The 22,525-nt window shown below is 40.1% G+C and overlaps 1 protein-coding gene across 4 annotated transcripts in view; it reads right to left on the bottom strand.

Annotated features, from left to right (window-relative positions):
* The window catches only part of LOC135542343 (serine/threonine-protein kinase 4-like), a 67,775-nt gene that overhangs the window by 2,235 nt on the left and 43,015 nt on the right, over positions 1-22,525 (bottom strand). For 3 of the 4 annotated variants that reach the window (XM_064969240.1, XM_064969241.1, XM_064969243.1), the window contains 2 exons: positions 12,285-12,436; positions 2,899-4,618 (listed from right to left, as the gene is read on the bottom strand). In XM_064969240.1, coding sequence (XP_064825312.1) covers positions 4,460-4,618; positions 12,285-12,436 — 311 coding nt within the window. In that variant the 3' untranslated portion in view covers positions 2,899-4,459. Of the gene's footprint in view, positions 1-2,898; positions 4,619-12,284; positions 12,437-22,525 lie in introns of those variants that run through there. The other variant, XM_064969242.1, reaches the window with a different exon arrangement.

The raw sequence follows: 22,525 nt of genomic DNA, 5'->3' as shown, positions 1-22,525 counted from the left end.
TCCTAACCTCCTGCCCAATGTATGACCATATTAGAGACACATATTTCCCTCAGATTACACAGATCCATAAAGAATTAGAAAACAAACCCGATTTTGATAAACTCCCATATCTACTGGGTGAAATACCACAGTGTGCCATCACCGCAGCAAGATGTGTGACCTGTTGCCATAAGAAAAGGTCAACCAGTGATGAACAAACGCCATTGTAAATACAACCCATATTTATGCTTATTTATTTTCCCTTTTGTACATGAACCATTTAAACATCGTTAAAACACTGTATATATACATAATATGACATTTGTAATGTCTTAATTATATAGAAACTTCTATGTGTAATGCTTACTGTTAATTTTTATTATTTATTTCACTTTTTTATATTATCTACCTCACTTGCTTTGGCAATGTTAACATATGTTTCCCATGACAATAAAGCCCCTTGAATTGATTTTTTTTTTTACAAAAGGATAGATTTGGAGTTAGATAAATGTGGATTTTTCAACAGGTACATATACAGGTTGCTACTCTCCACAGCATGGCGTTCGCTCCAGATCAAAACTCCCAAAATTTTGACCAACGTTAACTGGAGAGATTACTGCTTCCAATGTTTTCTTTTTCCAAGCTATATGGAGGGTGCTGTAGCAAACAAACAGCAGAGACCTAAGGACACCATCCAACCTGGAACTGACCTGCCAGGCCTGAAAGGACAGACCAGATACAAATTCAATTAGCACTAAGGTGTGAAGTAAAAGGGCTTTTGGCCCAACAAGTGTCAGGACTATTTGAAGTGTCCTCTGAAGCTCCCTCCTGCTGTTCAAAGACCATTCACTGGCATTTTTTTTACAAGTAATCTGCCTCCAGAAATAAAAGCTTTGTCCAAGTGGCTGTGACACTCATCTACTCCCATTGCCTCCTACACTACTGCTTGGATTCCACCTGGTGATCTGCTCACCGTCTGCCCTGGCCTGTCTTCACCTGTCTGGTACAGGTACCTACACCACACACACCCCTCTCTCGCCTCCAGTACACACGAACTGTTGGGGCGAGTGACTCTGAACTTACAATGGCTAGCCCCAAGTCATTATATATATTTATTTTTTCTTGTGCATTTTGCCTCAAGACTCTGTTGCCACCTGATGCACATTGATGTCAAATCAGCACTGCAGAGCTCTCCCTGTACTATGCAGTGCCTTGATATATGCATGTACACCCTGGCCAATCTACTGTTGCTAGCCCCAATTCTGACTCGTGCTCTGATAACTGCTTCACTGATTTCTGCTATCATAAAAGTCTGGGTTTTCTGTGTTAACACTAGAAGCTTATTACATAAAATGGATCAATTGAATGTGTGGGTTCACAGCTCCAATCCAGATGTGTTGGTCATTACTGAGACGTGGTTAACCTTAACCTGGTTATAACCTTTTTCAGCAAGACAGATCTTCCAAAGGTGGGGGAGTGGCAATCTTCACCAAGGTTCACCTTCGGTGTTCGATTGTCTCCACCAAGTCTGTCCCCAAACAATTTGATTTGCTGGTAATTAAGCATTACACTTTCCAATAGCTTTTTGTTGACTGTTGCTGGGCGCTATTGTCCTCCATCAGCACCGGCCTGTACCCTACTTGCACTAAGCTCTCTCCTTGCCCCTTACACTAAGTCTATATTTTTCCTGCTTGGTGACCTAAACTGAGACATGCTTAAACCACCTGACAAAGTCCTAAAGCAATGGGACTCCCTAAATCTTTCTGATTATCACCAATCCCACAAGGTATGACTCCAAACACACAGAAAAGGCTACTCTCCTCGATGTTATCCTGACAAATAATCCTGATATATGTATCAGTCTGGTGTTTTCTGTAATGGCCTTAGTGATCAGTTTTACAGCCTGTGTTTGTAATGGCTGCTCAGCCTGTGTCCTGATTTGTCAGACGCTTGCTAAAAAACTTTAATGAGCAAACCTTCCTTCATGAACTGGCCTACACCAAGTGAAATATATAGTACCAGTCAAAAGTTTGGACACACCTACTCATTCAAGGATTTTCTACATTGTAGAGTAATAGAGAAGACTTCAAAACTATGAAATAACACATAGAAAGTGTTAAACAAATCAAAATGTGTTATATTTGAGATTCTTCAAAGTAGCCAACCTTGGCTTTGATGACAGCTTTACACAATCTTGGCATTCTCAATTTCACAGTGATAAGACTTTTGTCCATATCTCCAAAAATCAGCAACGACCCAGCATAGATAATCTACAGCCAAGCAAGTACCCCAAAATAGTGTCCAGTGGGGAATGGGGTGCAGTGTGAAAACCCCTGACGTTGGTAATTGGCCACAGCCCTTACCTTCCTTTACTGTGTGTTCAGAGTAGAGGAGCTTTTGGAGACAAAAACGTGGTAATTCATAATCTCTCTCGTGCATAATGCAGATAAATGCTATCCCCCAGCTGTTCTAGCACACATTCATCAAGAGTTGCAATTTAAGGTAGCAGCATGGCCACCTGTTCTACAACCATAATTTCATAAGGCAGAAAGTACTTCCATAAAGCATTCTGCCCACAGACTGTCTGTAGTGACATTTAGGTCAGTGTTTCCCAACTATTTCCTTGAGGTCCACCAACCATCAGATATTTGTTGTAGCCCTGGGCTAGCACATCAGATTCAACTAGGTAATGGCTTGATTTTCTTTTGTGTACTAGTTGAACGAGGTGTGCTTTATCAGGGTTGCAACAAATATGTTAAAAAGCTGGTGGTTTCCATGTTTGGGAAACACTGATCTAGGCCTAGACATGTTACCTTGCCTGAAATGTCATTGCAAAGCCAAAATACTCAATGGTTCCAAAACACTTATTCCAACATCAGTAACTTCAAATGGGGAGAGAAAACATATGGTTCAAATAAACACATTCCTTAAACTGGTTTTAATAGGCACGCAACAAATACACAAATCAAACACTGATATTAAACACATGCATGACTTTCATTGCATAATTTAAGGGATCAACATTTGAAAACCATTTTCTTGGAATGAATACTAAATTTAAGGACAAGTGGAGACTTGAGTACACACCAGTTCTTCAATCATATTACAGGGCTGTAAATGCTTTCCAGTGATTTCTACTTCAATGAATGCCTTTCAATATAACATAAAAACATAGACCGCCTTACTCAGAAACAATGGTTGTAAGTAACAATGTGAAATCTCAAATAAATAATCAGATCAACAGAGGTTTAGATTGAGTGATATGTCAAAGGTTTGAGGAGTTATAAACCTACAGTAATTAAATAACTATTTTTTTTTTTTTAACTAGTAAATTGACAGGTGATTATTACAACTATAAAGCAGAAAAAAAATAAGTAGGCAGTATAAGGCAATTAAATACATTCCCTTTTTTGCTTGTAACAAGTAATATTTTCAGATAACAAAATTGTGCTTATTGGTCATCAAACTGGGTTATTTCGTTTAATTTCTAAATTACTGTCCTTGTATATGAACCTGAGAATATCTGACCTGAGAGGCTAGTTTGCACACTGATGCATTGATTTCTGTAGCACAACAGATACAAAATGTATCTTCCTCGTAAGGATATAACTGCCTAAATTATATATACAAAATGATTGCCCTTACGTATACCAAAACTTTGAATGTTAAAAAAAATAAGTACAACCTGCTCTATGGAATGTTGACGATGAGTTATGAACAAAAATAGAGAAGTAACTGTACAGTGAATAACAATGAACGAAGTGCACCATGGTTCAACACAAAAAACAAGGTTTCACTTACATTTTTTCAAACATCTTTTAACCAAACCTCATTGTAATATCTATAAAATTACATAATTCAGAAACAAATTCCAAATATGTGCATGAAACGCTTTCTTGAAATAGAGCATTAACATCAGCTATGCACGTATCTGAAGTTTGAATTTGTTTTTTATTGTGGCACATGCATTCAACTCTGGCTGAGGTACTATCTATTGAATTTAAATTCAGGTTCTCCTGGGTCATATACCCATGAAGTAAATTGAACTTCCCTTTGGCAGGATATTGTGCTGTGCTGAAAAATGAATAGTATGGAGAACCTAAATACAAATGAAGGAATAAGTACCAAATTACATAAGTGGTAAAACACACAAAATGATACAGTGGAAAGTATTTTCCAATTAGCAATGCAACAGTTGTTTCAAGAGTACCAACAGTGAAAGATACTACAATTGTACCACATGAGTGAAAAAAAGAATACTTGAGGTCTCAAGTGCCCTAAACAAAAAAATTAAAATAACTTAAGACAAAAAAAACATGCATGCTTGGCGGCATTAAGTGGTTTTCCTATAAAGAAAAAGACAAGAACAGCAATGAAGGAGTCCAAAGCAATGAACAGAAGTAATCTGTCCATGTCATTGTCCAGTGTGAATGACCAAGAGTCCACTTAAGACATTTGAGTATGGGCATGTCAAAGTGCCTCAGAGGTTCTGCTGGCGTCGCTTCTTGGCCTCGATGGCGTCCAGGATGGGCTGGCGCTTGGCCAGGTAGCGCTGGCGGATCTCCCTGATTTCCTGCTCCATCTGGGGGTCTAGGGAGGCCAGCCGTGACCTCAGCTCCTCCACGCTCCATGTTCGCATCTAAAAAGCATACATGTTCACGCAAAGTCATCAATTATACTAAGCTTGAACTTGAGCTGAAAGACATGTAAGAATCCCACCTTCAAACCATGCCGACAACCAAATACAGTGGGGCAAAAAAGTATTTAGTCAGCCACCAATTGTGCAAGTTCTCCCACTTAAAAAGATGAAGCCTGTAATTTTTCATCATAGGTACACTTCAACAATGACAGACAAAATTAGAAAAAAAAATCCAGAAAATCACATTGTAGGATTTTTAATGAATTTATTTGCAAGTTATGGTGGCAAATAAGTATTTGGTCAACTACAAACAAGCAAGATTTCTGGCTCTCACAGACCTGTAACTTCTTCTTTAAGAGGCTCCTCTGTCCTCCACTCGTTATCTGTATTAATGGCACCTGTTTGAACTTGTTATCAGTATAAAAGACACCTGTCCACAACCTCAAACAGTCACACTCCAAACTCCACTATGGCCAAGGCCAAAGAGCTGTCAAAGGACATCAGAAACAAAATTGTAGACCTGCACCAGGCTGGGAAGACTGAATCTGCAATAGGTAAGCAGCATGGTTTGAAGAAATCAACTGTGGGAGCTATTATTAGGAAATGGAAGACATACAAGACTACTGATAATCTCCCTCGATCTGGGGCTCCACGCAAGATCTCACCTGGTGGGGTCAAAATGATCACAAGAACGGTGAGCAAAAATCCCAGAACCACACGGGGGGGACCTAGTGAATGACCTGCAGAGAGCTGGGACCAAAGTAACAAAGCCTACCAGCCTACACACTACGCTGCCAGGGACTCAAAACCTGCAGTGCCAGACGTGTCCCCCTGCTTAAGCCAGTACATGTCCAGGCCCGTCTGAAGTTTGCTAGAGAGCATTTGGATGATCCAGAAGAAGATTGGGAGAATGTCATATGGTCAGATGAAACCAAAATAGAACTCGTCGTGTTTGGAGGACAAAGAATGCTGAGTTGCATCCAAAGAACACCATACCTACTGTGAAGCATGGGGGTGGAAACATCATGATTTGGGGCTGTTTTTCTGAAAAGGGACCAGGACAACTGATCCGTGTAAAGGAAATAATGAATGGGGTCATGTATTGTCAGATTTTGAGTGAAAACCTCCTTCCATCAGCAAGGGCATTGAAGATGAAACGTGGCTGGGTCTTTCAGCATGACAATGATCCCAAACGCACCGCCCAGGTAAAGAAGGAGTGGCTTCGTAAGAAGCATTTCAAGGTCCTGTAGTGGCCTAGCCAGTCTCCAGATCTCAACCCCATAGAACATATTTGGAGGGAGTTGAAAGTTTGTGTTGCCCAGCAACAGCCCCGAAACATCACTGCTCTAGAGGAGATCTGCATGGAGGAATGGGCCAAAATACCAGCAACAGTGTGTGAAAACCTTGTGAAGACTTACAGAAAACATTTGACCTCTGTCATTGCCAACAAAGGGTATATGACAAAGTATTGAGATAAACTTTTGTTATTGACCAAATATTTATTTTCCACCATAATTTGCAAATAAAGTCATTAAAAATCCTACAATGTGATTTTCTGGATTTTTTTTTCTCATTTTGTCTGTCATAGTTGAGGTGAAAATTACAGGCTTCTCAGCTTTTTAAGTGTGAGAACTTGCACAATTGGTGGCTGACTAAATACTTTTTTGCCCCACTGTAATTACAAAAAACCTGGTCTAAACATTGCATACTAAACCATGGTGTCCTCAGAAGTACTTAGTGCTTTCAGATAGCATAATGTTGAAGTTCATCCAAAGAACTCTTTACCAATGAATGTTAAGATCCTTACAAAATCCCAAAATACTGGCTCTCGATGATGATAATGCTCATGTGCCTTAACGCTTTCGGACATTGCACCGAATGTTGATCTATTGTTCTGCTGCTGACATTTTCAAACGATTCTACATGTAAAATCGGTGCGCACTCAGTTCACAAATTACAGCCGGCACTCTATTCAGAGGTGCTAAGTATTCTCGGCCAGCAAACGCTATTGGTGTGTCTGAGCCTTTGTAATGGTTTGGCTATATGCAAGATTAGGATATCATGCCTGGTTTGGGTGGCAGGTAGATTAGCAGTTAAGAGCATTGGTCCAGTAACCAAAAGGTTGCTGGTTTGAATCCCCGAGCTGATTAGGGGTAAGTAGGAAATTACCCCAAATAAACAAAATACCAATGTAACCCTTTAAATATATGAATCTGGGACCGATGCCTATTGGTGAATCTTTACATCCCTAATAGCCACGTAGGCTAATGGATTAATCTATCAGTAAATGTAGGCTAATGTCCTACAACAGCCTACTTCGGTTGTAAAGTGATGCCATGAGCTCAATATTAAGAGGTGAAAAATCTATGATATAGAAAGTATTCAGACTTATTAATTTTTCCCACATTTTGTTATGCTACAGCCTTATTCTAAAATGGATTAAATACATGTTTTCCCTCATAAATACACACACACACACACACCACACACAACCCCATAACAACAAAGCAAAAACAGGGTTTTAGAAATGTTTGTAAATGTATTAAAAATATAAAAGAGAAATGTTTAATGGACATTGGAGTGCCAACAGAAGAAGATCTTCAAAGGGTAAGACATTAATTATATCGTTATTTCGGATTTTTGTGTAGCACCTGCCTGGTTGAAAACTGATTTTCATGTGTTGGTATGCTGGGCGCTGTCCTCAGATAATCTCATGGCCTGCGTTCGCCGTAAAGCCTTTTTGAAATCTGACACTGTGGCTGGATTAACAAGAAGTTAATATTTAAACCGATGTAGAACACTTCTATGTTTTATGAATTCTTATGAGGGTTTTTGGTTTTGAATTTGGCGCGCTGCAATTTCACTGGGTGTTGTCAAATCGCTCCCACGAAAGGGATTGGCACGCGAAGGGATCCATAAGAAGTTAAGGCCTCAGCAAGATTCAGTTCGGCTGGCGCCTAGCCGAACTCGGCTAGCTGAACGAGTGTGCTCTCATACTCCCTTAAAAGACGTTCACTTGAAAAAAAGCTGCAATTGTAGTGTTTGTCCATTTTGAGATGGCGTACCCAGAAGATACCTCGTTAAAATAGTTAGTTTATCTAAGCTCAAGAAATCTGTCATTAATTTTGCTAAACAGATCCTAGTCGCGCAAATTTACATTAAGAGATTTGGTGCAATATCTTTCAATTAACAAAATGTGTATTAAAACAAGCTGCCTCTCGTTGAATGACAACAAAGACTATTGAAGAATCACTGCTGTTGACCAATCACCGGCAAAGTGGCTTAAAGGCTCCGAACGTCAGCTTTCCTCCAGAAGAAATGTGTGGCCGAACAGCTGAAAAAACCCTCACCAAAGTCCAAAACTACACAAAATGTCATAATATATGCACAAACTCTACCGAACTGTTTCGGCTGGGAAGCAGGCAAAAACCTTTACACTTGTTTTGTCATGGGATGTTAATGCAATCCTTGGCCTATCCAGATAGATGGTCCATCCAAGATACTTTGGCCAACATGTTTTGTCATATTGAGATGGTAATGTAATTATTGGCCTGTCCAGACAGATCTATTTGAACAAAAGGACAGGTAGACTAATTTCCCCTCCAGGATAGTTTGGTTGACTTGGGGAAAGTGAGGGGTTTCTTTGGGGGATAGTGCTCCCTTTCATGTGTGCTCAGAGGCACCCTTTTCTAGTGTGGGGCCTGACTATATCCACTAAATCAGGGATGGGCAAAAGTGTGACACCATTCAGGACCCCGAGGACTACAGTTGCCCATCCCTGCACTACAATAATATTATCAACTGCATCCAACCTAAGTGCAATATAGCATACCAAGAACTGTCCCATATTACATTTTTATATACATGTCAACATCCTTTTGCTCTTCTTCTCTTTCTCAAAGACACGCCACGATTAAACATTGTCTACCCAAAACAATGAAAACAGTGGATTGCACGGCCAATATATCAGCCCACCACTGATATAGTGGTTCATTCAGGAATTACCTAATGGAGCACAGACTTCGCTCCATTTAAAGGGATATCAACCAGATACCTTTCCCTATGGCTTCCACATCGTGTGAACAGTCTTTAGACATAGTTTCAGGCTTTTATTCTGAAAAATGAGCGAGAACGATCACATCACGTCAGTGGATGGCTGGGTGCCAGCAGAGTTTTGCATGCGCAACAGCTTCGAGCAGACATTTTCTCTCTCTCCTATTGAAAAAAATCTACAGTCCGGTTTAAATATTAGCAATTATTTATTGTAAAAACAACCTGAGGATTGATTCTAAAAACGTCTGACATGTTTCTACGAATTTTATGGATACTATTTGGAATTTTTGTCTGCCCGTCATGACCTGCACGAGCCTGTGGATTTCTGAACAAAAACACGGCAACCAAATGGAGGTTTTTGGATATAAAAATAATCTTTACCGAACAAAAGTAACATTTATTGTGTAACTGGGAGTCTCGTGAGTGCAAACATCCGAAGATCATCAAAGGTAAGCGATTCATTTCATTGCTTTCCTGACTTTCGTGACCAATCTACTTTGCTGCTAGCAGTTTGTAATGTTTTGTCTGCTGAGAGAGATGTCTTAACATAAACACTTGGATAGCTTTTGCTGTAAAGCTTTCTTGAAATTGACACCAGGTGGATTAACAACAAGCTAAGCTGTGTTTTGCTATATTGCACTTGTGATTTCATGAAAATTAAATATTTTTAGTAATTTAATTTGAATTTGGCGCTCTGAAATTCAGTGGATGTTGACAAAAATTATCCCGCTAAAGGGTTGGGTGCGCCAAGAAATTAAACAGCTTGAAAAATTCCAGAAAATTATGTCATGGCTTTAGGAGCTTCTGAAAAGCTAATTGACATAATTTGAGTTAATTTGAGGTGTACCTGTGGACGCATTTCAAGGCCTACCTTCAAACTCAGTGCCTCTTTACTTGACATGATGGGAAAAACAAAAGAAATCAGCCAAGACCTCAGAAAAAAGTCTGGATCAATCCCTGAACAACTGCAAAGGACCTTGTGCAGATGTTGGAGGAAACAAAAGTATCTATATCCACAGTAAAACGAGTCCTATATTGACATAACCTGAAAGGCCGCTCAGCAAGGAAGAAGCCACTGCTCCAAAACTGCCATAAAAAAGTCAGACTACGGTTTGCAACTGCACATGAGGATCGTACTATTTGGAGAAATGTCCTCTGGTCTGATGAAACAAAAATAGAACTGTTGGCCATAATGACCATCGATATGTTTCGAGGGAAAAGGGGGATGCTGGCAAGCCGAAGAACATCATCCCAACCATGAAGCACGGGGGTGGCAGCATCATGTTGTGGAGGTGCTTTGCTGCAGGAGGGACTGGTGCACTTCATAAAATAGATGGCTCATGAGGAGTAAAATTAAGTAGATATATTGAAGCAACATTTCAAGACATCAGTCAGGAAGTTAAAGCTTGGTTGCAAATGGGTCTTCCAAATGGACAACGACCCTAAGCATACTTCCAAAGATGTGGCAAAATGGCTTAAGGACAGCAAAGTCAAGGTTTTGGAGTCGCCATCACAAAGCCCTAACCTCAATCCTATAGAACATTTGTGGGCAGAACTGAAAAAGTGTGTGCAAGCAAGGAGACCTACAAACCTGACCCAGTTACACTAGCTCTGTCAAGAGGAATGGGCCAGAATTCACCCAATTTATTGTGGGAAGAATGTGGAAGGCTACCCAAAACATTTGACCCAAGTTAAACAATTTAAAGGCAATGCTACCAAATACTAATTGAGTGCATGTAAACTTCTGACCCACTGGGAATGTGATGAAATACATAAAAGCTGAAATAAATCAATCACTCTCTACTATGATTCTGACATTTCACATTCTTTAAATAAGTGGTGATCATAACTGACCCAAGACAGGTACATTTTACTAGGATTAAATATCACACAAGTACCTGTCAAAACCTACTCATTTTGGGGATTTTCTTTATTTTCTACATTGTAAAATAATAGTGAAGACATCACAACTATGAAATAAAACATTTGGAATCATGCAGTAACCAAAAAAAGTATTGAACAAATGAAAATATATTTTATATTTGAGATTCTTCAAATAGCCACCCTTTGCCTTGATGACAGCTTTGCACATTCTTGGCATCCTCTCAACCAGCTTCACCTGGAATGCAGCTAAATGTTATCCCTCAGCTGTTCTAGCACACATTCATCCATTGGTGCAACTTAAGCTAACAGCATGGCCACTCTCTGTACCTGTTCTGCTTCCTAGTGAGTTAACCACAATAATTTCAAAAAGCAGACTGCCCACAGACTAAGTCTGTAGCGACATCATGGCCAGTGTTTCCCAACCATCTCCTCGAGGACTACCAGCCGTCAGATATTTGTTGTAGCCCTGATCTTCCACATCAAATTCAACTAGTTAATGGCTTGATGTCTTTGGTGGACTAGTTGAATGAAGTATATCAGGGCTGCAACAAACATTTTAAAAGGCCAGTGGTCTTGGAAGAGAAGGTTGATATAGGCCTACACATGTTACCTTGCCTGAACTTTTATTGCAAAAGCCCTCTCTTGAACCACATGGTCCCTTAAAAATAGTCTAGATATTCTGTCTCCCTCATATGCAATGTGGAAAACACCAAAGTCCACTGTGACGTCTTAACCGTCAGACATTAACGTATTGAAGCCACGCAAACAAAATCAAGGCAATACAGGAAAAAATAGTTTGTATGACAGGTCTATATTTAGATCCAGTGCAAATTAGTCTAGCTTCATCTAGCCTATAGTAAAGACCCCAGTCATCATGACACTTCAAAGAACGACCAAGCTGGACTGATCAAACCAAAATGCTGCATATCGCATCCTCCTCTCCAAGTCTAATTTGCAGCTACTGACCCAATTCTGTTGAGTTTTGAAACAAATGTGATGTTTGTATTGTCCAATTGAAGATATTGCCGCTGCTCGTGCTGCCAGTGTAAGTGACTTCTGGAGTCACTAGACAGTTGTCTGTCAGTCTGTTTTAACATAACAAAACGAGAACAAGAAATACGTCTAGCGTGACACGGCAAGAGAGCAAAACCACTGACTCAAGGATGCCACAACAGGTCTCATCTTTTCACTGCTGAGATGTTCCATACCCATCATCTGTGTGGCCAGCGCACTTAAACTAAACAGAATGTGTAGGCAAGGGATGGAGTTGTAAAAAATAAGATTTACCCTGCACTACATCCTTGGTGTAGGCTTAATCCAACTGTTGATGCTAAACATTGTACCTTATATTTTTGTTTTAAGTCATGGGATTCAATAAGTGAACTCATTGGGCAGCTTCCCAGAATGATTAAGCCTAGTACTGGAATAAAAAAGCATTTAAGGAAATTCTCAGCTGAGCATGTTTTCAGTCCAGGAATAGGCTTAATCTGTGTCTGAGAAACCAGCCAATAGGGTTTATCCTAATTCTAGCTCATCAGGGGATTTAGTTAATTGGAAGAAATGTCAACACTTAGTTGACCGTTAAGCACGCCATGACTTGCATGAATCCATCACGTTGTAGTTAATTTTGAGGTACTGAGCCGTACTGAGTAGGTTAAAACAATGACAGTTCTATAGGAAGTAGAAGAATGGCTTACTAGAGGCATCGGCATCATGTCACTTAACTTACCACCTCTAGGTCCCCCTCCGCAGGCAGTTTGCGGTTGTCAGCGTTGTGTCCTGGGTCTTCTCCACTGTCGTCGTGACAGTTGGCCTCCTTCTCTTTCTGCTCAAAGTACTCCAGGAAGGACGGCTTGGCGGGCTGCATGGTCTCATCTCTCCCTAGACATGCACCGAAACAATAAGGCCGTTGAAGAAGACCGTTCACGTTCATATTTCATACAGTTTCATAAGGGAGAATTCTATAGATATAACGGGCTGTTTTCATGAAACCAAACATAATATTTGCATTGAAATGGTTTGAATCCCCATGGGCCTGTATTGATGAAAGGGAAGATATTTGTGATCAAAGAGACATTTTGAAGAGAGGAAAGTATTGAGTAAGATGGTGTTACTCACTCCTATAGGAATCATTGTAGTGACCATTAAAACCCCCAGGACTACAATCACACGAACCAGCTTACAGAAGAAAAATACCTTTAACTAAATGCTATGCCTAGTGTTAAGAAATGGTCTTTATCTATATGGCCATATGATGCCTGTACCCCGCTTCCACTGGCGTATCATTAATTCAGTCATATCCCTGGTCTCTTACAATAGTAGATTTGGTCCATTTGTACAGGAAGAAGAGACAAGCTCCCCACCGTAGCGAAACGTTTTGCAACAAAAAGCTAAAACAAAGCATTTCTTATTGGACAGGTTTAAGCTGGCCAAAACAGGAAGGGACTGTTTTCTTCACCCTGCGTTTTCTGCCTTTTCTTGCCTACTGAACATAACACAGCACACTACATCCAGATCCCTCTCAAACCTCAGTAAAAGCTTTACGTACTCGTGTTCAGTAGGCACAAAACAGAATAACAAAAATAAAATAAAAATGGAGCGGAATTAGGCTACCTGGCCTAGAGCAATAAAAAAAATGCTCATACCCTAATCATGAATACCACCCTGATGCAGCTTACTCTGGTGCTCCCTTTCCTTAAAGTAACATGAAAGATGTGCCTTCCCCAACTGACACTTAAGCACATTTGAACTTTACGGAAATAACATGAAGGTCACACCCGACTTTGAACCATTTTAAGACAATATGCGTAAATTTGACCCAAATTCAAAGTCAGATGATTCCACAAAGCACTCTCGGCCAACCAAGTTGAGAGACCACCCCAGAATTGACTTAACTCAGAAGTGCTACCGGTTACAAGTTATAACACCTACTCATTCAAGGGTATTTAAAAAAAATATATAAATACTATTTTCTACATTGTAAAATAATAGTGAAGACATCACAACTATGATATTAAACATTTGGAACCATGCAGTAATCAAATCAAAATATACTTTATATTTGAGATTCTTCAAATAGCCACCCTTTGTCTTGATGACAGCTTTGCACATTCTTGGCATACTCTCAACCAGCTTCATGAGGTAGTCACCTGGAATGCATTTCAATTAACAGATGTGCCTTGTTAAAAGTCAATTTGTGGAATTTCTTTCCTTCTTAATGCATTTGAGCCAATCAGTTGTGTTGTGACAAGGTAGGGGTGGTATACAGAAGATAGTCCTATTTGGTAAAAGACCAAGTCCATATTATGGCAAGAACAGCTCAAATAAGCAAAGAGAAATGACAGTCCATCATTACCTGAAGACATAAAGGTCAGTCAAAATGGAAAATTTCAAGAATTTCAAAAATGCAGTCGCAAAAAACATCAAGAGCTATATTGAAACTGGCTCTCATGAGGACCGCCACAGGAATGGAAGACCCCGAGTTACCTCTGCTGCAGAGGGTAGGTTCATTAACTTCTTTGGGATAGGTGGCAGCATTTTCACTTTTGGATGAATAGCGTGCCCACTAGATGTCAACCGTCTTTAGAACATTGTTTCAGGATTCTACTGTGATGTGGGATTGGATGGGAGCTCTTTGAGTCAGTGGTTTGCCTACAGCCTCGTTCTCAGTCACGCGCTTTCACTTGAGAGGTAGCTGTCGTTCCATTGCTTTTCTACAGACAATGGAATTCTCTGCTTGAAACATTATTTTACTTTTATGATAAAAACAACCTAAAGATTCATTCTATACTTAGTTTGACAAGTTTCTTCGACCTGTAATATAACTTTTTGAACGTTTCGTCCGAATGGACCAGATCGCGCATTTGGATTTGTTTACCAAACGCCCTGACAAAAGAAGCTATTGGACATAAATGGACATAAATGGACATTATCGAACAAAACAAGCATTTATTGTGGAACTGCGATTCCTGGGAGTGCATTGTGATGAAGATCATCAAAGGTAAGTGAATATTTATAATGCTATTTATGACTAATGTTGACTACCCAACATGGCGGATATTTCTCTGGCTGGTTTGGGCTCTGAGCTCCTTTCTCAGATTGTTTTTATTTTTTTAAATCTGACACAGCGGTTGCATTAAGGAGAAGTATCTAAATTTCCATGCATAACACTTGAATTTTCATCAACATTTATAAATGAGTATTTCTGTGAATTCATGTGGCTCTCTGCAATATCACTGCATGTTTTGGAACTACTGAATGTTACACGCAAATGTAAAATAAGATCTTTGGATATAAATATGAACTTTACCCAACAAAACATACATGTATTGTGTAACATGAAGTCCTATGAGTGTCATCTGATGAAGATCATCCAAAGGTTAGTGATTGATTTATTTTATCTCTATTTGTGCTTTTTGTGACTCCTCTCTTTGGCTGGAAAAATGTCTGGGTTTTCTGTGAGTTGGTGGTGACCTAACAATCGTTTGTGGAGCTTTCGCTGTAAAATATTTTTGAAATCAGACACTGTGGCAGGATTAACGAGAATTTGTATCTTTAACCTGTTGAGTGTAGGGGACAGTATTTTGATGTTTGGATGAAAAACGTACCCAAATGACACTGCCCATTTCTCAGGCCCAGAATCGAAAATATGCATTTAAATTGTCAGATTAGGATAGAAAACACTCCAAAGTTTCCAAAACTGTCAAAATATTGTCTGAGCATAACAACTGATATTGCAGGCGAAAACCTGAGGAAAATCCAACCCGGAAGTGCTTTTTTTCCTGAAAGCGCTCTGTTCCATAGCCTGCCTTCCATTTAAAGAGATATCAACCAGATTCCTATGACTTCCACATGGTGTGAAGTCTTTAGACATAGTTTCAGGCTTTTATTTTGAAAAATGAGTGAGAAAGATCACATCGCGTCATTGGATGGCTGGGTGCCAGCAGTGTTGCATGTGCAACAGCTTGGAGCAGACATTTTCGCTCTCTCTCCTATTGAAGAAGCTACGGTCCCGGTTGAAATATTATCGATTATATATTGTAAAAACAACCTGAGGATTGATTATAAAAAACTTTTGACATGTTTCTACTAACTTTACGGACACTATTTGGAATTTTCGTCTGCCCAGTCTTGACCGCTCGAGCCTGTGGATTTCTGAACATAACGCGCCAACCAAATGGAGGTATTTTGGATAAAAAAATACCTGGGAGTCTCATGAGTGTAAACATCCTAAGATAAGCAATAAACTGAATCGCTCACCTTTGATTTTCTGACTTTCGTGACCAATCTACTTGGCTGCTAGCTGTTTGTAATATTTTGTCTACTGAGAGAGATGTCCTTACATAAACGCTTGGTATGCTTTCGCTGAAAAGCTTTTTTGAAAGCTGACACGCCAGGTGGATTAACAATAAGCTAAGCTGTTTTGCTATATTGCACTTGTAATTTCATGAAAATGTTATATTTTTAGTAATTTAATTTGAATTTGGCGCTCTGCAATTCAGCGGATGTTGACGAAAATGATTCCGGTAATTGGATGGTGCCTAATACTTGTATGTTTGAGAAATTTGATTTCTGTTGATTTGTATTTGGCGCCCTGCAATTTCAGTCCTAGACAGGTTAAAGTTACTAGTCTCAGAAATTGCAGCCCAAATAAATGCTTCAGAGTTTAAGTAAGAGACACATCTCAACATCAACTGTTCAGAGGAGACTGTGGAATCAGGCATTCATGGTCAAATTGCAGGAAAGAAACCACTACTAAAAGGTCACCAATAAGAAGATACCTGCTTGGGCCAAGAAACATGAGCAATGGACATTAGACCAGTGGAAATTTGTCCTTTGGTCTGGAGTCCAAATTTAAGATTTTTGGTTTTAACCGGCATGTCTTTGTGAGACGTGGTGTGGGTGAACGGATGTTCTCTGCATGTGTATTTCCCACTGTAAAGCATGGAAGAGGTGGTGTTATGGCGTGGGAGTGCTTTGCTGGTGACACTGTCAGTAATTTATTTAGAATTCAAGGCACACTTAACCAGCCTGGCTACCACAGCATTCTGCAGCGACACACCATAACATCTGATTTGGGCTTATTGGGACTATCATTTGTTTTTCAACAGGACAATGACCCAACACACCTCCAGGCTGTGTAAGGGCTATTTTACCAAGAAGGAAAATGATGGAGTGTTGCATCAGATGACCTGGCCTCCACAATCTCCCAACCTCAACAAAATTGAGATGGCTTGCAATGAGTTGGACTGCAGAGTGAAAGAAAAGCAGCCAACAAGTGATCAGAATATGTGGGAACTCCTTCAAGACTGTTGGAAAAGCATTACAGGTGAAGCTGGTTGAGAGAATGGCAAGAGTGTGCAAAGCTGTCATCAAGTCGGCAGGTAGGCTAATGGTTAGAGCGTTGGACTAGTAAATCGAAAGGTTGCAAGATCGAATTTCCAAGCTGACAAGGTAAAAATCTGACGTTCTGCCCCTGAACAAGGCAGTTAACCCATTATTCCTAGGCAGTCATTGAAAATAAGAATTTGTTCTTAACTGACTTGCCTAGTTAAATAAAGGTAAAATACATAAATAAATAAAGGCAAAGGGTGGATATTTGAAGAATCTCAAATATAAAATATATTGTTATTTGTTTAACACTTTTCTGGTTACTACAAATTCCATATGTGTTATTTCATAGTTTGTCTTCACTATTAATTCAACAATGTAGATAATAGTAAAAAGAAAAACACTTGAATAAGTAGGTGTTCTAAAACTTTTGACCGGAGTGTTGATATCAGGCACCACTTAAGTCCAGCAGTGGGACATCTTCACTGGGGATAATATAAATTATTTAACCCATCTTAAGATAAAACAGGGAGAACTCATCCCTGGGATTTGATTCCTGGCACACAGCATCAGAGGGTCTTCTGCTGAGCATCGTGGGGGAGAGAGGGAGAGCAGATGAGTGGTGAAAATGACAGACTGTTCAGATTCCAGCATCTAAGCCAACATTGCTTATTGTTCCCCATGCACAGAAATTATATCCTACATGCGCACACTTATCACTACTTGAGAAGAAACATACTGGAAGTGTCATTTTGGATTAATGTATTCATCAGTAATCATAGCCAATCTATTAAAAATGTGTGTCACTGAAGAACTTTTAAAAAAGTATTGGAAAGTTCTGAGATGAAGCAATACGAAATTAATTGATTTAACTCACCAAAATGTTTCAATGTAATTATTGAGTGGGAGAAAGTAGTTACTCAAACAATTACTCATATTTGACGAGTGATTTTGAATTTTGTTTGCGGCTTAATTTATAGCTTGCGAGTCCATCGCAGGACCATGACGGTGTAAAAGGAATAGCCTTCTCATTCCTACAGCCCCATTACGGAAAATCAATAGTCCTAACTTATTCTGGGCAGCTGACTCCAAGACCAAAGACTTACATGGGGTAAGAGATCTGGATTGGAGAGGGACTTCCATTTTGGTGGATAAAGGTCATTCTTACACGTTAATTTGTTAATGTCGCTTTAACAGCTCTGAGGAGAAATCTATACAAACTGGATTCCTTTCCATTAGGGAAGAGAAGGAGAATGTGAGCAGGCCCAGGATTAGTGGATTGATCGCTTAGCTGAAACCAGAGATGCCATCTGCACAGGGCATTAGGTCCTGATCTCTTTTTTTTTTTTTGGGGGGGGGGGGCAAAACTTACCGACATTCAGAACCAGTCCAAATTTTGAGGACCACCAGCAGTCAGATATTTGTTGTAGCCCTGATCTTCCACATTAGATTCAACTAGTTAATGGCTTGATTTCTTTGGTGGACTAGATGAATGAAGTATATCAGGGCTAGAGGTCGACCGATTATGATTTTTCAAAGCCGATACCGATTATTGGAGGACCAAAACAGCCGATACCGATTAAATCGGCCGATTTTTTTAAAAATATTTTTTATTTGTAATAATGACAATTACAACAATACTGAATGAACACTTATTTTAACTTAATATAATACATCAATAAAATCAATTTAGCCTCAAGTAAATAATGAAACATGTTTAAATAATGCAAAAACAAAGTGTTGGAGAAGAAAGTAAAACTGCAATATGTGCTATGTAAGAAAGCTAACGTTTCAGTTCCTTGCTCAAAACATGAGAACATATGAAAGCTGGTGGTTCCTTTTAACATGAGTCTTCAATATTCCCAGGTAAGAAGTTTTAGGTTGTAGTTATTATAGGAATTATAGGACTATTTCCCTCGATACCATTTGTATTTCATTAACCTTCGACTATTAGGTGTTCTTATAGGCACTTTAGTATTGCCAGTGTAACAGTATAGCTCCGTCCCTCTCCTCGCTCCTCCCTGGGCTCGAACCAGCAACACCACGACAACAGCCACCATCGAAGCAGCGTTACCCATGCAGAGCAAGGGGAACAACTACTAGGAGGCTCAGAGCGAGTGACGTTTGAAACACTATTAGCACGCGCTAACTAGCTAGCCATTTCACTTTGTTTGCACTAGCCTCATCTCGGGAGTTGATAGGCTTGAAGTCAAACAGCCCCATGCTTGACGCACAACGAAGAGCTGCTGGCAAAACGCACAAAAGTGCTGTGAATGAATGTTTACGCGCCTGCTTCTGCCTACCACCACTCAGTCAGATACTTGTATGCTCAGTCAGATTATATGCAAAACAGGACACGCTAGATAATATCTAGTAATATCATCAACCATTTTTTAATTTTTTTATTTTCACCTTTATTTAACCAGGTAGGCAAGTTGAGAACAAGTTCTCATTTACAATTGCGACCTGGCCAAGATAAAGCAAAGCAGTTCGACACATACAACGACACAGAGTTACACATGGAGCAAAACAAACATAGTCAATAATACAGTATAAACAAGTCTATATACGATGTGAGCAAATGAGGTGAGATAAGGGAGGTAAAGGCAAACAAAGGCCATGGTGGCAAAGTAAATACAATATAGCAAGTAAAACACTGGAATGGTAGATTTGCAATGGAAGAATGTGCAAAGTAGAAATAAAAATAATGGGGTGCAAAGGAGCAAAATTTTTATTTTATTTTTTTATTTCACCTTTATTTAACCAGGTAGGCTAGTTGAGAACAAGTTCTCATTTGCAACTGCGACCTGGCCAAGATAAAGCTTAGCAGTGTGAGCAGACAACACAGAGTTACACATGGAGTAAACAATTAACAAGTCAATAACACAGTACAAAAAAGGCGAGTCTATATACATTGTGTGCAAAAGGCATGAGGAGGTAGGCGAATAATTACAACCTTGCAGATTAGCACTGGAGTGATAAATGATCAGATGGTCATGTACAGGTAGAGATACTGGTGTGCAAAAGAGCAGAAAAGTAAATAAATAAAAACAGTGTGGGGATGAGGTAGGTGAAAATGGGTGGGTTATTTACCAATAGACTATATACAGCTGCAGCGATCGGTTAGCTGCTCAGATAGCACATGTTTGAAGTTGGTGAGGGAGATAAAAGTCTCCAACTTCAGGGATTTTTGCAATTCGTTCCAGTCACAGGCAGCAGAGTACTGGAACGAAAGGCGGCCAAATGAGGTGTTGGCTTTTAGGGATGATCAGTGAGATACACCTGCTGGAGCGCGTGCTACGGATGGGTGTTGCCATCGTGACCAGTGAACTGAGATAAGGCGGAGCTTTACCTAGCATGGACTTGTAGATGACCTGGAGCCAGTGGGTCTGGCGACGAATATGTAGCGAGGGCCAGCCAACTAGAGCATACAAGTCGCAGTGGTGTGTGGTATAAGGTGCTTTAGTGACAAAACTTATGGCACTGTGATAAACTGCATCCAGTTTGCTGAGTAGAGTGTTGGAGGCAATTTTGTAGATGACATCGCCGAAGTCGAGGATCGGTAGGATAGTCAGTTTTACTAGGGTAAGTTTGGCGGCGTGAGTGAAGGAGGCTTTGTTGCGGAATAGAAAGCCGACTCTTGATTTGATTTCGATTGGAGATGTTTGATATGAGTCTGGAAGGAGAGTTTACAGTCTAGCCAGACACCTAGGTACTTATAGGTGTCCACATATTCAAGGTCGGAACCATCCAGGGTGGTGATGCTCGTCGGGCATGCGGGTGCAGGCAGCGATCGGTGGCGGTTATGATATCGTTTAGTACCTTGAGTGTGGCTGAGGTGCACCCGTGACCGGCTCGGAAACCAGATTGCACAGCGGAGAAGGTACGGTGGGATTCGAGATGGTCAGTGACCTGTTTGTTGACTTGGCTTTCGAAGACCTTAGATAGGCAGGGCAGGATGGATATAGGTCTGTAACAGTTTGGGTCCAGGGTGTCTCCCCCTTTGAAGAGGGGGATGACTGCGGCAGCTTTCCAATCCTTGGGGATCTCAGACGATATGAAAGAGAGGTTGAACAGGCTGGTAATAGGGGTTGCGGCAATGGCGGCGGATAGTTTCAGAAATAGAGGGTCCAGATTGTCAAGCCCAGCTGATTTGTACCGGTCCAGGTTTTGCAGCTCTTTCAGAACATCTGCTATCTGGATTTGGGTAAAGGAGAACCTGGAAGGGCTTGGGCGAGAAGCTGCGGTGGGGGCGGAGCTGTTGGCCGATGTTGGAGTAGCCAGGCGGAAGGCATGGCCAGCCGTTGAGAAATGCTTGTTGAAGTTTCATAAATAAATTAAATACAGTAGGGAAAGAGGTAGTTGTTTGGGCTAAAATATAGGTGGGCTATGTACAGGTGCAGTAATCTGTGAGCTGCTCTGACAGTTGGTGCTTAAAGCTATTGAGGGAGATAAGTGTTTCCAGTTTCAGTGCTTTTTGTAGTTCGTTCCAGTCATTGGCAGCAGAGAACTGGAAGGAGAGGCGGCCAAAGAATGAATTGGTTTTGGGGGTGACTAGAGAGATATACCTGCTGGAGCGTGTGCTACAGGTGGGAGATGCTATGGTGACCAGTGAGCTGAGATAAGGCGGGGCTTTACCTAGCAGGGACTTGTAGATGACCTGGAGCCAGTGGGTTTGGCGAACGAGTATGAAGCGAGATCATACAGGTCGCAGTTACTTGAACTTTGTGAAGCATTTGTTTGAGTTGCAATCTAAGGTGCAGTCTAATTAAATAATCCTCTGCAGCAGAGGTAACTGGGTCTTCCTTCCCTGTGGTCATTCTCATGTGAGCCAGTTTCATCATAGCGCTTGATGGTTTTTGAGACTGCACTTGAAGAAACTTCCAAAGTTTTTGAAATTTTCCAGATTGACTGACATTAATGTGTTAAAGTAATTATGGACTGTCGTTTGTCTTTGATAATTTCAGCTGTTCTTGCCATAATATGGACTTGGTCTTTTACCAAATAGGGCCATCTTCTGTATACCACCCCTACCTTGTCACAACACAACTGATTGGCTCAAACGCATTAAGAAGGAAATAAATTAGACAAGTTAACTTTTTACAAGGCACACCTGTTAACTGAAATGCATTCCAGGTGACAACCTCATGAAGCTAGTTGAGAGAATGCCAAGACTATGCAAAGCTGTCATCAAAGCAAAGGGTGGCTACTTTGAAGAATCTCAAATATAAAATATATATTTTTTTTTATTTAACACCTTTTTGGTTACTACATGATTCCATATGTATTATTTCATAGTTTTGATGTCTTCACTATTATTATACTCTGTAGAAAATAGTAAAAATAAAGAAAAACCCTTAAATTAGTAGGTGTGTCCAAACTTTTGGCTGGCACTGCATCTGCCAATATACAGTTTTACAGCAGGGACAAAGTGTAATTTTTCCACACTGAAATCTCTTGCCATCCAAAACAGTAACTGTCCAATAACTTTGCTTCAAATGTTGAATTCATATACTTTGCCATCAGAATTTTTTACAAATTAATAAAAATACAAAGCTGCAATGTCTTCAGTCAATAAGTATTCAACCCCTTTGTTATGGCAAGGGTAAATAAATTAAGGAGTAAGCATTTGCTTAACAA

The sequence above is a fragment of the Oncorhynchus masou genome, chromosome 6 (genome assembly GCF_036934945.1).
Source record: "Oncorhynchus masou masou isolate Uvic2021 chromosome 6, UVic_Omas_1.1, whole genome shotgun sequence".
NCBI classification, from domain to species: Eukaryota; Metazoa; Chordata; class Actinopteri; order Salmoniformes; family Salmonidae; genus Oncorhynchus; species Oncorhynchus masou.
This window is presented reverse-complemented; position numbering and strand designations above follow the sequence as displayed.